At 47.0% G+C, this 14,665-nt stretch overlaps 1 protein-coding gene across 3 annotated transcripts in view; it reads left to right on the top strand.

Moving 5' to 3' along the window:
* Positions 1-14,665, top strand: part of PCSK6 (proprotein convertase subtilisin/kexin type 6) — a 118,051-nt gene that overhangs the window by 83,784 nt on the left and 19,602 nt on the right. Inside the window, exons 14-16 of one of the 3 annotated variants that reach the window (XM_029575943.1) lie at positions 4,646-4,822; positions 5,775-5,877; positions 10,588-10,784. In XM_029575943.1, coding sequence (XP_029431803.1) covers positions 4,646-4,822; positions 5,775-5,877; positions 10,588-10,784 — 477 coding nt within the window. Of the gene's footprint in view, positions 1-4,645; positions 4,823-5,774; positions 5,878-10,587; positions 10,785-14,665 lie in introns of those variants that run through there. The other 2 variants (XR_003852536.1, XR_003852537.1) reach the window with 2 other exon arrangements.

Below are 14,665 nucleotides of genomic sequence, written 5' to 3'. Positions count from 1 at the left end.
GCGCGTAACTCCAGTTATTAAAACTACATGCATACCATCCGTTATGCATGTACTATGAAGTCCACAGAGTTATGCACATGGAGTAGTACACATTCTTAAAATACTGATCTCTTCCCAGTGCTGCTAGTGTAGTGAATCTGCATATCCCTTTATTAGTTTACTTTATTACTCTTATTATTCTGCCTTCCACAGGATAAATCAAAACGGTTCACATCAGTTCAGTTTCATGGGCAGAGCATTTTTCCTCTTCTGATTGATTAGATTTTCCACTTGCAGCTTTTTTCTCCTGCTCTTCCTGGATGCGTCTTCTGCTTTTTTTTTTAATGCATCTGTTGCGATTCATGAACATTTTCCTGGATATTTCCGTAATCTGTTTTCAAGGCCCTATCTGCCTGTTTCTAGAAAGCAGGTTAGGTTTACGTCTTCGAGGCTTGTGCTACAATAAGGTTGATCCTTAAAACCCCATTTTCCCAAAGCAGATAGGAAACTTGTGCTGCAAAATAAAATTTAAGCATGAGGTGACGTTACTGTGATTTCAGCAAACCTTGCAGGGCTGCTGCTTTAAATTTCAAAACTGTGACAGACGCTCAGTGAAGAGCCACCCTGGCTTACTGTTTTCCCAGCGTTCGTTCTCATGGGATGGTTAAAGAACAGCCAATAGGAAGAGGAGATGATGAGCGGTATATATGGAGGTAGCATAGCGCTAAAGAGTTCACGGATCCTTGTGGTGAATTAATCGAGAAAAATGAAGCCTTGGATCAAGCGTGTTCGCCTTTTATTCATAAATCCTTAACCAAACATTTCGGTCCCCCGACACCGACTGTTTTTCCCCACGTGGGCTGCGTCGGGAGGTCCAGAGGCCCAGAAAAGCTGCTGCAAAGTGTCAGAAATGTCTGTAAACATGTGCAGGTATTCTCTCAGGAGAAAATGGGGGCGCTTTGCGGAGGGTTGTCCGAAGGATGGAAACGCTCTGATGCTGTAAAATGGTGCGTGCACAAGTTCCAAACAGTTTTTAACTTTAAACAGCTTAATGAGCAAAGAGAATTTTTATATAGAGGGGAACTCCGAAAAATGAAGACAACTAAACCAGTAAACCGCTGGCGTCTCCGCAGGGCCATGTGGTTAAAGAGCAGGCACTTTAATTCGCTGATCTTCCTGCCTCCCGGTGGGGCAGCTGTGATTGGTGGTGGATAGGCAGAGCAGCAAATGTCTGCCTGTACCTGCATCTTAAATGCATAAATCCATTTCTTTCTAACTGCTGCCTTCTCCCTTCTTTTCTGCTTGCTTGGTTTCGCCAGCAGTTTTCACTGCTGCCTAAGTCTCCCTGCAGCTCTAACTTCCGCTGTGTTGACTCTTCTGGTTCCATGCTGGCTTTTTTTTTTTTTTTTTAAAGGTTTGCAAAACTTTGCTCTTATTCAGAGAGAGCAGGCCCAGGAATAGGCTGTGCTGTGTAGATGAGCCTGAACAAGAAGCATGCAGGGGTACAGGCTGCGGCTGGGTTCGGCTGCCTCTCCATCCTGGCCCCATACTGGGTTTTAATGCCCCTTGGGTTGTCGGTCCATCGTATGGATGAGCCTGATTGAGTGGGAAAGAGTCTCCCTGAATTGCTCATTTGCCTCCTCAGTATTAGATCTCAGCAGCTCCAACTGGCTGGGTTGTGCCAAGATACAGCAATAACAACTTTAAAACAGTTCCTTATTAACTAATTTTGCATTTTTAGCCCACCTTTTCAAATGGTTGGCTTACTGCATGAATTCCAATAGTTAATGTTTAAATTATCAAAATGTAACACTGCCTTCTTTTTTCCCTAGTTGCTTGCACAAGTATTGGTGGCTGCTTTACATGTTAAATTGTTGGATTAGGAGTCCACTCTGCTGCTTCCTCAACAATCTGGTAGCATGCAAACTGTGAAATGCCATCAGCCTGCTTAGTAATTAAAGGATTAGTTGGTAATACCTCGTATTTCTGAAATGGCACGCCCTTTCTTGTGCTGACAGAGGTGATTGTTTAAAACTTGTATCTTAATGCAGCGCTGCCTTCTCTGCAGGACGCTTATTTAACCTTGAAGAATATGGAACGGCAAACATAGCAGCCTTCTTACATGTCGTGCTCCCTGCTTTCTGTTCTCATCCCGCCACCCTCTAATGGTTCTGCATGGATGAAGAGAGATCTGGGGCAGTCCAAAGGCAGGGGAAGAGAACATCATTTAGGACTGGCTCGCTGACAGCAGGAATCGTGTCTTGGCTCTGAATGCATTCCTTTCACCTTGTGCCTGCCCTCCCACCAACGCCGAGGGATTAGAAACCCAAACAATCTCCTGTGTTGCAGCGCACAGCATCATATCAAGTTGTCTATCTTAACCCTTCCCCAAATGTTGTGGTGTTATACCCGATGTAAGACACATCTAGTAGTAGGATTTAACTAATCAAGACTGTGTGTTGGATTCTTTATTAGGCAAATGACTACTGTTTTCTAGTCATATGTTGAAAAGCTATCTCCCAATTAGGGGACACCTTTATAGTAAGGACGAAACAGTCCTGTTACAGTCCCCACTACAAAGGTTGCACTGTAAGTGCATGCTGAGTCTAAGAATGGTGTTTTCAGTAAGAAGGTGTGGATTAGACCAGTTCCATAGTTTGTATACACAGGTCTGAATATATTCCCAACCAAGCCTAGACCTAAGGTTCACACTCGGGGTTGACTGATTGAGAATCTGACAATCGATTACAACTTTCGTACAGCAAGGATTGGGTTGCCTGCTGTGTCCTCACCCCTGGCCCTGCCCTGCACGTCTCCGCTGTGCTTATGAATGCACACTGCTAGCCATGGCCCTAAAATATTTCAAATTTTCATTAAAAAGGTTAAGGGGGCGGGGGGGGGAAGCCAGCATGGTCTGAGAAATGCGATGCGTAACTAAGTTAGTGGCAGTAGATAATTGGGGATAAAGTGATTTATTGTTTAATAGATTTATAAATCGCTTTATAGATTGCCCAAAGTGATGTAGAATAAACATTTTATATACGGGCATTCCAGTAAAGATCACACCGGGTCACAATATACGTACATTCAGAGATCAAGGATACTAGGCTGCTTACATACAATTACAAATTACATTCAAATCATGAAATACAACATCTAACGTAAAAAGGCTGCTGATGGACTCTCCAGTGGGACATTACCCAGGGTTTTCAGTCTTTTCAGAAGATCATCATCTTCCCTTAATCTCAGTGCAGGGGGACAACTTTCCAAATTCCCATTGTATCCTTTGAAAGCAAAACACCCAGGAAATCTAAGGACAGGCAGATTTCATCAGGAAAATGAAAGAATCTATTTCTGGGGAAAACCCTGCCTTCTGTGGGAGTCTGGCGCCACCTTGCAGCTGCCGCGAGTTCTGTGCTTAGAATTTGTCTCTGGAGTTTTTATTTGAAGAGCCAGTAAACGTAGGAGTTTGAGGTCCCCTTCTCTGAAACGGGCACTGCTTTCTGCAATCCTTTGAAGAAACGCAGCTGTGCACAAAAAGGACTGAAGTGCTGGTACGAACGTTACCAGAAACCTGGCACGAGGACGTCGCCTGAATATTCAGGAACGTCAGGGCACAGTGACCTCCATCTCTCTCGCCCTCGCCGGAGGCTTTGCGTGTCACCTTCACTGCAGTGTGCGCGCGCAACGCGCTCGTGCTGGCTCGCAGTTTGTGATTACTAGGTGGGTAACAACCTAACCAATCACACGTACTCATAACGACAGATAAAAGGCAAAAACAAGCACGAACCAGACAGAAAAAAGCAAATTCCCTTTCTTCCTGGAAGGGAGGAACGGTGCATTAGAGAGAGCATGAGGGATCAGTGGGTTCTAGTCCCTGCTCTTCCCCTATGTGACTGGGGGCAAGTGCAGTACCGTCCCCTCTCCCCAGAATATATCATGTGACATGCTAATGTTGCTGCAATAAATAAAGGTGATGATGCAGTTTGCCATTAGAGTGCAATCTCCAGAGGTGGCTGCATTCCCGTGCAGGAGGGGGAGAGGAGCTCCAGGACGGGAGCAGATTTTCTGGCATGGGCTATCTGCCTTTGTGTAACTGTACTGTATGAAATGATGCCCTTGTGATGGCGCAGTTCTCTGCTCCGCTCTTTAGAGTTGCTGCTTTGAATGCTCAGAAAAGCTCCTGCTAATCATTTTTCACGTTGCTCCCAGTAATGCTGCTCTCATCTGCCTCCCCGCCTCATGTTTGTGTTGACCGCTGGTCAGAGTTTTCCAGAGCAGCTTTTGTTTGCGTGACAGCCAGTAAACACTGCACTAAACATCTTAGCAGGCCCTGTTTGTACAGGCGCAGCACTGAACAGAAATGTTTTGAATGTGCATTAGTTTATATTCAGCTTAAGAGAGCAGGGCTGATCAACTCTGATCTCTCAGGAATACAAAGGGGCCAGGCTCTCGCATTGTTCCCGATGAATATTCAGGAGGGATATTTGCATTTGCTTGATCTAAAACTCAGGTTCATTTGCATATGTTGGTTATCCTGAGAGCAGGACCTGCTTGTGGCCCTTGAAATGCCCTGATACAGATCCTTAATTTGAATTCAGATCTCACTCTCTCGCTGTTCAGTCTAGCAGGTTGTCATTCTCAGTGTACAAATTACTGGTTTCAGGAAAGCTGAAAGAATGGACTCTGATTCTCTACGGAACAGCTGAACACCCCTACAATGCCCAGAGTCCCCAGCACTCTCAGTCCCGAGTACAGGAGTCGGTGGTGGACATGGAAGCCTCCAGAGCTGCGCTGTATCAGAGTCACCTGGAGCTGATGGAGGAGGAAGAGGAATACCTGGGTATGAGCAGAGAGCTTTTCTAAGGCCATCTCACCTCTGGGTGTCGGTGTGTGAGCCATGGTGATAGGGGGGGGGGGGGGGCATTGTGTGTGCTTAGCACTGTCACAGCCCTTTTTAATATGGGCAGAAGTTCATCCTCTCTGTCTGAGGAGCAGCCCTGGAAGGATGATTCTGGTAGAGACTGTGAGTGAGGGAAAACCTACTCGCTTTTAACTTCCCCCCTTGGCTTGCTTTTTTCTTCATAGGTTACTGCAACGTAGCTGCATTTCAGCGCGTAACTCCCAACCCTGCGTGTGCTTTCGCGCGCTCATTCCTGCCAGCATGTATTAATTCATTGCATTTCCCACAGTGACTGGAAGACATTGGAGGCTGCTGGGTTTATATTGGTGCTGCTCTGGTAGAACAAAGTTTAGTGCATGGCTAATTTTTCATTTCTCGATGTTGCTACCATGAAATTCTTTCCTCAGCTTTGCAATAGGTTGGGGTTTTGCTTTTTAATTATGGGGGACTGATGGGTCTTGGGTGCAAGTGCTGCTCATTACTTCTAGAATTAAAACATGGTTTTAAAATTCCGTTTAGGAGGAGACAGTACAAGAACTTTTCTCAGTGTTTCCATGAGTATAATGATTTCCTGAATCTCTTCTTGCAAATATTTCAGGCTAATAGTTGATGTTCCTGGCCACTCCTTTGTGCCCTCACCTCTTGACGTGTGGGACTCTTTCTTTCCTGTGCTGTGGGTGCCTGGGAGTTAATGTTAAAGTATTAGCAAGCTCTGTGCGTCCCTCTCAGCGAATGAATGATAGAAATAATATGAATGCTTGCAAAGCCTTTGAGTGTGGCACGTGTGAAGCTCTGCCGCATTTGCCCTGGTGGGTGGTGCCCGTGAATGTGTGAGGGTGCCACGCCTGCACGCTCACTGCAGTCTCTCTCTCTCTCTCTCTCTCTTTCTAAGGTCCCTGCCATCCAGAATGTGGCGACCAAGGGTGTGACGGCCCCGGTGCAGATCAATGCCTGAATTGTGTCCATTTCAGTCTGGGGAGTGTCAAAACCGGCAGGTAATACAGCGGCAATGCCTCATGCTCCTCGGCTGCTGTGCAGATAGATGCAGTGAGAGTTCTGTTGTTAATGCCAAGAGCACGGAAATCAGACCTCGCTTTCCTTGAGAAAACCCGGGCTTAAACTATCCCTGATACTCCCGGTAGCAGCTTTACTGTTTCTTGCTTTCCTTTTTGCTCTTATTGGCCTGATTTCTTCTATTTCTATGCGTTTTTGGAATAGAATGTGTTCACCTTTTATTAGACTCGCGCCCCTTCTGCGCTGTATTAACGCTTTGTGTGCCAGTGGGATGCCTGAAGCAGCCGCGCAGCACTGCCCCTCCCCCAGTTTACTCTGATTTATAATGCGGGAGGGGCTAAACGGGAATTATCAGAGTCTGAAGAAAAAGATAAAGCTGAAAAGGACGGTTTTAATGGAATTGCGCGTTTAAATACCAACTGTATTACCTACTAAGCTCCGACTAGAACTAATCCTGCCTCCCTTCCAGGCCGCGTGCGCTCCTGCAGCCTGTGCTTACAAAAGAAAACCCCTGAGTCACAGTCTTCATGTTTCCCTCAGAGGCTTCTGGGGTGGTGGGGATCACACAATCCCTCCCGACGAGCTTTCCAGCAGTTAACCTGGCACTTCCCTCCTGCTCAGTCAGAATCAGAGCTGCATCTGGTGCCGGGAGCCTCCGGTCACAACTCCCTGGGGATTTTTTTCCCCCGCGTTGTTGTTCCTCCTAACCCAGTCACCCCCATCGTAGGAGCAATGGACTCCTGCTCCAGAGCTCCCGCAGGGACCCTGTAATCGCGGGCCCCGAATCTGGCCACCAGGTGTCACTGTTGCAGAATGAGCCGGAAAATCAGATCTCGCCCAATGGACTGGGTTGTCTGCAAACCTAATCAAAACAGAAGTCCAAAGACAGATTTACAGACATCAATATATGAAAAAACATTGAAAAAGTTGAGCAATATTCTCTCTTGAAATTGTCTTTTGTAAGAGAGAAAAATCAAACACGAGTGTTACAAGTGGAAAAGGGCAGGCTCAGACATAGGCCAGCGGTCCAAAGGATGTAAGCTGGATGCTGGGCGATTCGCACTTAATCATTGCTTGCTCAAACACTTGTGTAAATCAGCTCCTAAATTAAACGCTTAAATCACCAAAAATTGTGCAAAAATGTGCTCGCTGAGAAATTCTCAAGTCATAATTTAAAAAACCCATTCCAGAGGAACCCGGCGCTCTTAAAAACCTTCAGCAGATCCTTAATGAGGGTCCCAGCACGTGCGTAGGCACGAATGCACTGCGTTTTGCTGAAATGGCTCCGCCAGTGTTCAGTGGGATGTAAGAGGAGCGCATCTGCCTGCAGTAGGCGTGCAGGGTTTGTAGACGCTGGCACGCTTAGTAAAGCTCAGACGACGAGCGTCCTGTTTACGCTTCCGGAGCTTTTAACGTCAGAGGCAACACTGCAGCCCCGGAAGCGGGTAAGCGTTTTACCGCACGCTCGGCAGGGATTTTCCAGTATTGCGGGGGGGGGGGGGAAAGCTGGGGGAACAGTCTTAATGACATTTGTACTGAAGCAAGGTCGGAGAGTTCCCGCTCTGTGGACCAGGAAGTGATCTCATATTTAGCGGGGGTTTGGGGGTGGAGGATGCACGGCCCAGCAGGGCCTTAAGTGAAATTTTGAGGGAGACAGAGGGGATCGGGCCACAAGCTCTTCTGTTTTTTTTAACGTGACAGGCACTACTTAACCGAATATCTTTTAAAGATGTCCAGTTAAGTAGGAAGTAATCTGGCCACACAAGGCCGGATAACCAAAAGCCTAACGGAGCCGGTCTGGTTTTCACTCTCCCAGCTACATGTTGCTGGATAACTTCAGGGCAGCAGGACTTTGTCCTGTAGATTCAGGGGGATAGTTATCTGGCTAACTTAAGCTGAATAACTTATCTTATTGAATATTGGCCTCCGTGCTTATAATAATGCTATTCACTGCCAGTTTTCAGGGGTCACAAATGGGTTGGGTTGTCAGGTTACCCCTAATCCTCTTTTATATGAGAGAGACTTTGAATGTTTGAGGTAGTCTGCATGCAGATCACTCGTTGGGTGTTTGTTAGGGATGTCCTGAAAACCCGAGCCGTCTGCAGCCCCTGGGGACTGTGGGAACACCGCTGGCTTATGAGCGAGAGCTGCAGGACTCGCTGGCTTACTCAAAGCATCAGCTTGCTTGTTTCCATTACTTTGTCATTTGGGTCACGAGGCAGAAGCCTCTGATAGGAAGGGAGGGGGGTTCTGCGTGTGGTGTTAGGTGACTCGCCCCTCCAGCTGTTGTAAAACAGCTGTCTGTGTTCCTGAAATCTCAGCCAGGAAGGCCAGGGATCCCAGGGCCAGTCAAGGCTTTCAGGACATCCGACGTGAAATGTGCGTGCGTTTGGAGGCTCAGGATCCACATTTAGCTCCTTCTGGCAGTGGGGTCCCCAGGACAGGTTTCCCGCTGCCGATTATAAGCGCAGTGTGGAATGCCCTGGTCACTATCCAGCTTACAGACTTTTATAAGAAAGCCTTGAAGATTTATTCTGAGAATGTCTTTAACCTGGCAAAGAAAGTGGAGTGCTCTCACCAATGGCTTGTTTTCCTGTACGTGGGCGATGGCTTTTTTATTAACACATTTTATGCATGTTTTATTGTACCCCCATCCCAAACGTTTTGGAAGGCATGGGTTATAAATCTTTTAAAATAAATGTTTTATTAGGAAAATAAAAATCCAAGACCAATCAGAGAGCAACTGTACTAGGTCTTCGGCTTTCTGATAAAACTTATAGGCTTGTAGCTCCCAAAGCAGTCAGATTTTCCCCAATGAATATGCATGTGAGAGATTTGCAGGCAGATGCAGCACGTGGACACTCATCGTGGAGATCCTGAAAACCCAATGTACTACATGGTGTCAAGGACGAGGCTGAGAAGCTCTGATCTGGGTTGTAGCTGCTTTTCAGATTTTCGGGTTCTGGCTCGGAGAAGATGGCTGATTTTCAGACCTGGCGGTTTCTTCCTGCTGTTTCTTAACTTTCAGCTCAGTTGGAATCAGGATCTGGTGCTATTCAGGGATTTTTCCTTCCACGCCCAGTCCTCAATGTACCTGTTGTGGTCATGGGCCCTGAATCTGGATACTGCTGTCCCCCTTAGGCAGTGACCAAGACTACATCCCTACCCCCCTCAGGAGGCAGAGATGAAACCCAGGGACCTTTCTTATGGGCAGAGGCTCTGGGCATGCACCTACTGTTGGAATTGGGCCAGAGGAAGAAATGGCAATGTCACAGTGGGGTCAGAGGGTGCAGAATGGACGGTAGCACGTCTAACATGGAGAAAGTGTTCCGGGTTGCCTGATGTCCCAGACAGAAAATCCAAGTCCAGGCAGTTCCCCTCTCAGTTTCTTTCTGGGCACTGGCGCTGTGCATCCCAGTGCCACTGCAGAATACTTTAAAACTCACAGTAGTAGTATTGCACTGTGTCAGGGGAACGGCCAGGTCTAGAAAGGAAATGTTGTGATGTCTCCTAGCACCAGGGAAAAAGTGAGAGCTCCATAAGATCTCTGGGATGTGGGACAAAGAAAAAACAATTCTCCAAAGATAGCAAAGCTTTCCCGATAGGCCTAATACAAAGAAAGGTATCCGGATTATTTTCCTAAGAAGCAGGACAGGAGCGGCCTGCATGCAGTGGGATAAAACCAGGACTGAATCATCTCCAAGATGAATGGAGCCAGCTGGGCACCCTAGAAGTTTCTCTAATTATGCATTTGTGACTAGTTTGGACTTGACACTGGTTCAGCTTCCTTTAGCTTTCCTGACAATACCCAAATTCCCCAGCAGGCAGTGGGAGAGGCGTGTCCGACTGCCCCTTACAATCGCATGCAAAGAGAGAGAATTGAATGACTGATACTCTGACAAACCCAAACCGTCCCTGAGCCTTGTAAGGGCTCTGAAGGTATCAAGCAGCCAGTACTGCTGAGACACTTGCACTCGTCACAGTTCCTATGAAAACCCCCGAGACACAGGAATTGCTGTTCTGACAAGCGGCCTTTTCTGTGATGAGCTAGCGCTGAAAGCAGAATCCTCTCCGACTGCAAGGTGACCTGCTCCTTGTTCTTATGCATCACTGGTCCCGTCAAGGTCCAAGGCCCTGCTGCCAGGCCTCTCCATCCGCAGATCAGAGGTCCACACAGTCTGGTGATGTCCATGTTTGTTAATTGCTATTGGAACATTACGGCTAGGAGTTACAAATGCTTCATTTTACCAAACGCACAAGTGATCGGTGGTGATCCATAGGTGGTGGATCCCCTTAAGTAGTCACTATTTGCAGGGACAGTCTTTCATAAATCCTAGCAGGGTCCATCACAAAATGACCAGTGGTTTTTCACTTGCCATCCCATTTAGCCACATAGCTCTGGGCATCACAGAATATATTCGTCTTGACTCATGTCCTTAGTTGTGAAGCACTGGAAGATGTAAGATTGTAACGAGGAAGCAGAAATACTCGCTTACATGGCAGTTATTGTTATGGGCATTCAGTCAGACTTACAGTATTCCTCCTTAATTATATGGCCCAGCTGGCAGGTCTCCCTGTACTTAAGTTCAGGCTTTCATATTAGAACAGGCCTCTTTCTAACGCCGCTCCCTGCTAAGGATCAAGGTCCTGTGCTGTTTTGTGTACTGTGTTTCTCTTTTCTGGTAACACAGGAAGTGTGTGAACATGTGCCCCGCTGGATTCTTGGCGGATACGGTGGCCAGAAGGTGCAAGAGATGCCACAAAGGCTGTGAAGCGTGCGTCGGCAGGAGCCACAATCAGTGCACAGCCTGTAGAAAGGGTTTCTACTTCCATCAGGAAACCAGCACCTGTGGGACTGTCTGTCCGGCAGGTTTCTATTCCGATGAAGGTAAGGGTGGAACGCGCTCGTTTTCTCACGTTAAACTCATCTACTCCTGCAGAGCGAGACTGCTTCCCTGGCTAGGATCGGCTGTACCTAGGTTAAACATGAAACTTGCTGTTCAGGGATGGGAGTCTGTCTACTGCTGCCCCTAGGTGTACACACACACACACACACCACACACACCACACACACCACACACACCACACACACACCACACACTGTGCTCAAGGACCTATGAGGGGCTCCTTATGCAGGTCTGCAGCAGGATTGTACGACTGGGGGGGGGGAAGGGGTCATCCAAGAAATGTTCTTCCCCTCCCCCCTCCTTAGGCACGGTGCTCTGTTAATACACAGATGCCCTCAGAACTGTCCCTAGTTAGCATTTCTATTGCATGTACGTATCTGAACTTCAGGTTCCTAAATCGCACAGGCACCATGGGGAGAAAAGTGAAGGTCTGGAAAACAACTGAAAATGAATCCTGGACTCCGGCAATCGTGCACGTGCCCAGAACCCAAAGTCCTCTGACAGCTTTGAGCTCTGTGCAGGGAATCATTCACAGATCCATGTTTATAATAGGATTACATCACAAATCAGTCCTGCCTTGATTGCATGCAAGAGCATAAGCAGCAAACTGCTATTGCAGCAGACTTAATCCTGTGCTCACCTGTATTTTTGAGGGGCAGATAGACTGCGTAATCAAAAAGGAACAAGCAAACCAAAACGGAGAAAGGCAGGCAGGCTTTCAGCTCCCACTGCTGGGATATATTATTGGATAAATATATAGGAAGCCTTTATTTCCAAGTTTAAAATGCATTGCAGGAAATTCCTGCTCAAAAGGAAATAATCACTGCATCGTTTTCCAGCTCTGCTTCCTTCCAGGGGCTAACCCCAGTGCTTCCTGGGACATTGTGAAAACAACTGGTGTATGAGAAAATTGAAGAAGTGGCTTGCACAATTGTGCATCCAGTCCTGCCCTACCATTATACATTTTGTTTGATCTGATCTGTTGAATGTATTTGACTTGTTTTTTCAACTTATCTCTAACAAAATGCAGATTTTAACATAACTTTGCCATTAGCATTTGCTTACCTGCATGTGCACAATACTGCAAATGCTTGTATGCCAGCATGCAAACGCAAAGAAAATAGATTATACTTATAGTTTTTTATTTAGGTCATGAGTTTTCAATGCTAGCTCAAGGCAAATTACATTAAAGTACATTAGGTATTTCCCTGACAGCTCCCAATCTCGGGGCCTCGTTTACGGAGGGTTTTTTTACTAAAGCCTTAGTAACTCAGGCCCTCAGTTTGTACCTGCGGCAAAGCAGGGTGAAGGGACCTGTCCAAGCTCACAAGGAGCAGCCGTGGGATTTGAAGCCTGGTTCTCAGCCTGCGGCTCCTCCGTGCCTGGGGTAGAGGCAGATTTTACAAGCTCTTCATCTGATGCTATGGGGGAAGTTGCTTCAAGTTCTTCAGTCGCAGAAAGAGATCCATGGTCCCTGGGAGTCGATGCTCTCATTCAGATCTGGCCAGAAGATTAGTTGCTATATACCTTCTCTCCTTGGCCCCTACTGGGCAGGATCATTTACAGAATTGAGCACCACAGGGGTCTAATCCTGCTATAGCTCCAGATTGGCCCAGGTGCCATGGTATGCGGACATGCAGAGGCTCCTGGTGGAGAACCCCCTGCGCCTCCCTCCACACAAGGACCTGCTACAGCAGGGACCAGTCTTTCACTAGGATCCGACTTGATTCTGTCTTACGGTCTGGCCCTTGAGAGGGCTCGCCTGAAGAACTGGGGATATGCTGCAGTGGTAATTATCACGCTCGGAAGTTCTCTGCATCCCCAGTCTGTGTGGGTCTGGAGAATATTTGAGGCCTGGTGTGAGGAACGTGTTGTCTCCCCTCGGGCAGTCAAATACCATTTATTCTGAATTTTTTCAGGACGGCTTGAATAAAGGTTTGGCCCTTAACTCCTTGAAGCAGCACTCTCCTGTTACAGGGGTGAGGTAAATGGAGTCTCCCTTTCGGCTCATCTGGACGTGGCTCGTTTTCTGAAGGGAGATGAGCACCTTTGGCCTCCCATGCAGTTGCCGGTTCCCTTGTGGAATCTTAATTTAGTGCTGGAATCTTTGGCAGGTCCTTCCTTTCGGCCGCTGTGCAGTCTTTCCTTGTGTTTATTGACTTTGAAAGCAGTGTTCCTGGTAGCTATATGCCTGGCACATCTCTGAACTACAAGCATTGTCAAGCTGGGAGCCTTTCCTCCGGATGACTCAGAGGTGTTGCAGCTACGAACTGTTCCATCCTTCTTACCCAAGGTAGTCTCGGAGTTTTATTTGAACCGGTCCATTTCGTTGCCATCCCTAGATAAACTCAAGGACGCGGAGGAATACCGACTCCAAATGCAGAAAATGCTGGAATGATGAATCAGTCTCAGGATAGAGCTAACAAACTGAAAAGTTTATTAACAAAGCAGAAACAGTAAATGGTAATAAATATCCAATTTGCAAGCAATAACCGGTAAAACAAGGATTTAAATAAATACTGGCTGAATACTTTTCACTGTACTAATCCGTGTCTGGGGAGATTCAGGAAAGGCTGTCTACATGAGTTGAAACAGGGCCTTAACACAAAGGTCCTTGTCTGACTACTTCTAGCCAAGACCAGAGAATCCTAATGTCCAGGGCTATTTCTTCGTGAGCTGTGTCTGAAGGGTCAGTCAGGCTACAAACTATTAACAATAGTTCATGGACTAAATGGCTTTCTAACTAGTAATTGCTTTCTGAGCAGAGACACGGCAGGATGTTAATCATACGGCTCCCTAAGGATACTGGGCGATCACGCTGTTCAAGCCTTGCTCTGAGTTAAGCTAGCATCCCAAACCTTAGTTTGACTTTTACGCTGTAGTTTAAACGCCATCCCCAGGCTAGCTCAAAGGAAATGAGCTTTCCCTGGGGAAACGTAAGAAATCACAGCCCCTGTTTTGCTGCACTGTGCTTTGCATGATGATCTGAAGCAAGTGAGCCTGTGGGCTATGAAAGAATTTGGAACGTAAGAGGTGCCGTGCTGGGTCAGGCCAAAGGTCCATTGAGCCCAGCATCCTGCCTCTGACATTGGAAGCTGTTGGTATTGCTGGGTCTAAAATCCCTGGGATGAGCAGCTTGGAATCTCTCTATCCCTTGGGATCCTGCCAGGTTCTTATGGCCTGGTTTGGCCTCTGTTGGAAACAGGATGCTGGGCTTGATGGACCCTTGGTCTGACCCAGTGTGGCAATTTCTTATGCTTGCTTGCTTGCTTATTTATTTGGGCATTTTATGTTCTTATTATGTAAGTACCCGGCAGATCACAAACAGTAGATTCGTTCCCTGATGCTCACCCCCAAGTCTGCAGGAATGTACCCTAAGCCTCATTTAACTCCTGCTATGCTGGATGACTTAACTATAAACTCCTGTAACAAATTCCACATCTTGATTGTGCGTTAAGTGAAAAAATACTTTCTCCAATGTATTTTAAATTTGCTACTATTTCATGGAGTATGCTAGATATGGGAGTGGAGGACCAGGAGGAGTGCAGAAGAGTCAAAAGGCTGCAGGATCATCTAGGGCGCTTAATGCTGGCGTTGTCTAGTGTTAGAGCAGTGAGGTGAGAAGCAAGGAAGCCAGGGTTCAAATCCCACAGCCACTCCTTGTGACCTTGAGCAAGTCACTTCACCCTCCATTGCCTCAGGTACAGACTTAGATATTGAGCCCTCTGGGGACAGGGATAGGTACATGGGACCTGAATGCAGCTCACCTTGAGCTAAATCCAAATAAATACCGCCCAGCTGTGCCAGACTCTCTGGCAACAAATTCCACAGCATGAGTGCAAGTTGAATGCAAAAATACTTC

Source organism: Rhinatrema bivittatum, chromosome 13 (genome assembly GCF_901001135.1).
Source record: "Rhinatrema bivittatum chromosome 13, aRhiBiv1.1, whole genome shotgun sequence".
Taxonomy (NCBI): domain Eukaryota; kingdom Metazoa; phylum Chordata; class Amphibia; order Gymnophiona; family Rhinatrematidae; genus Rhinatrema; species Rhinatrema bivittatum.
This window is presented reverse-complemented; position numbering and strand designations above follow the sequence as displayed.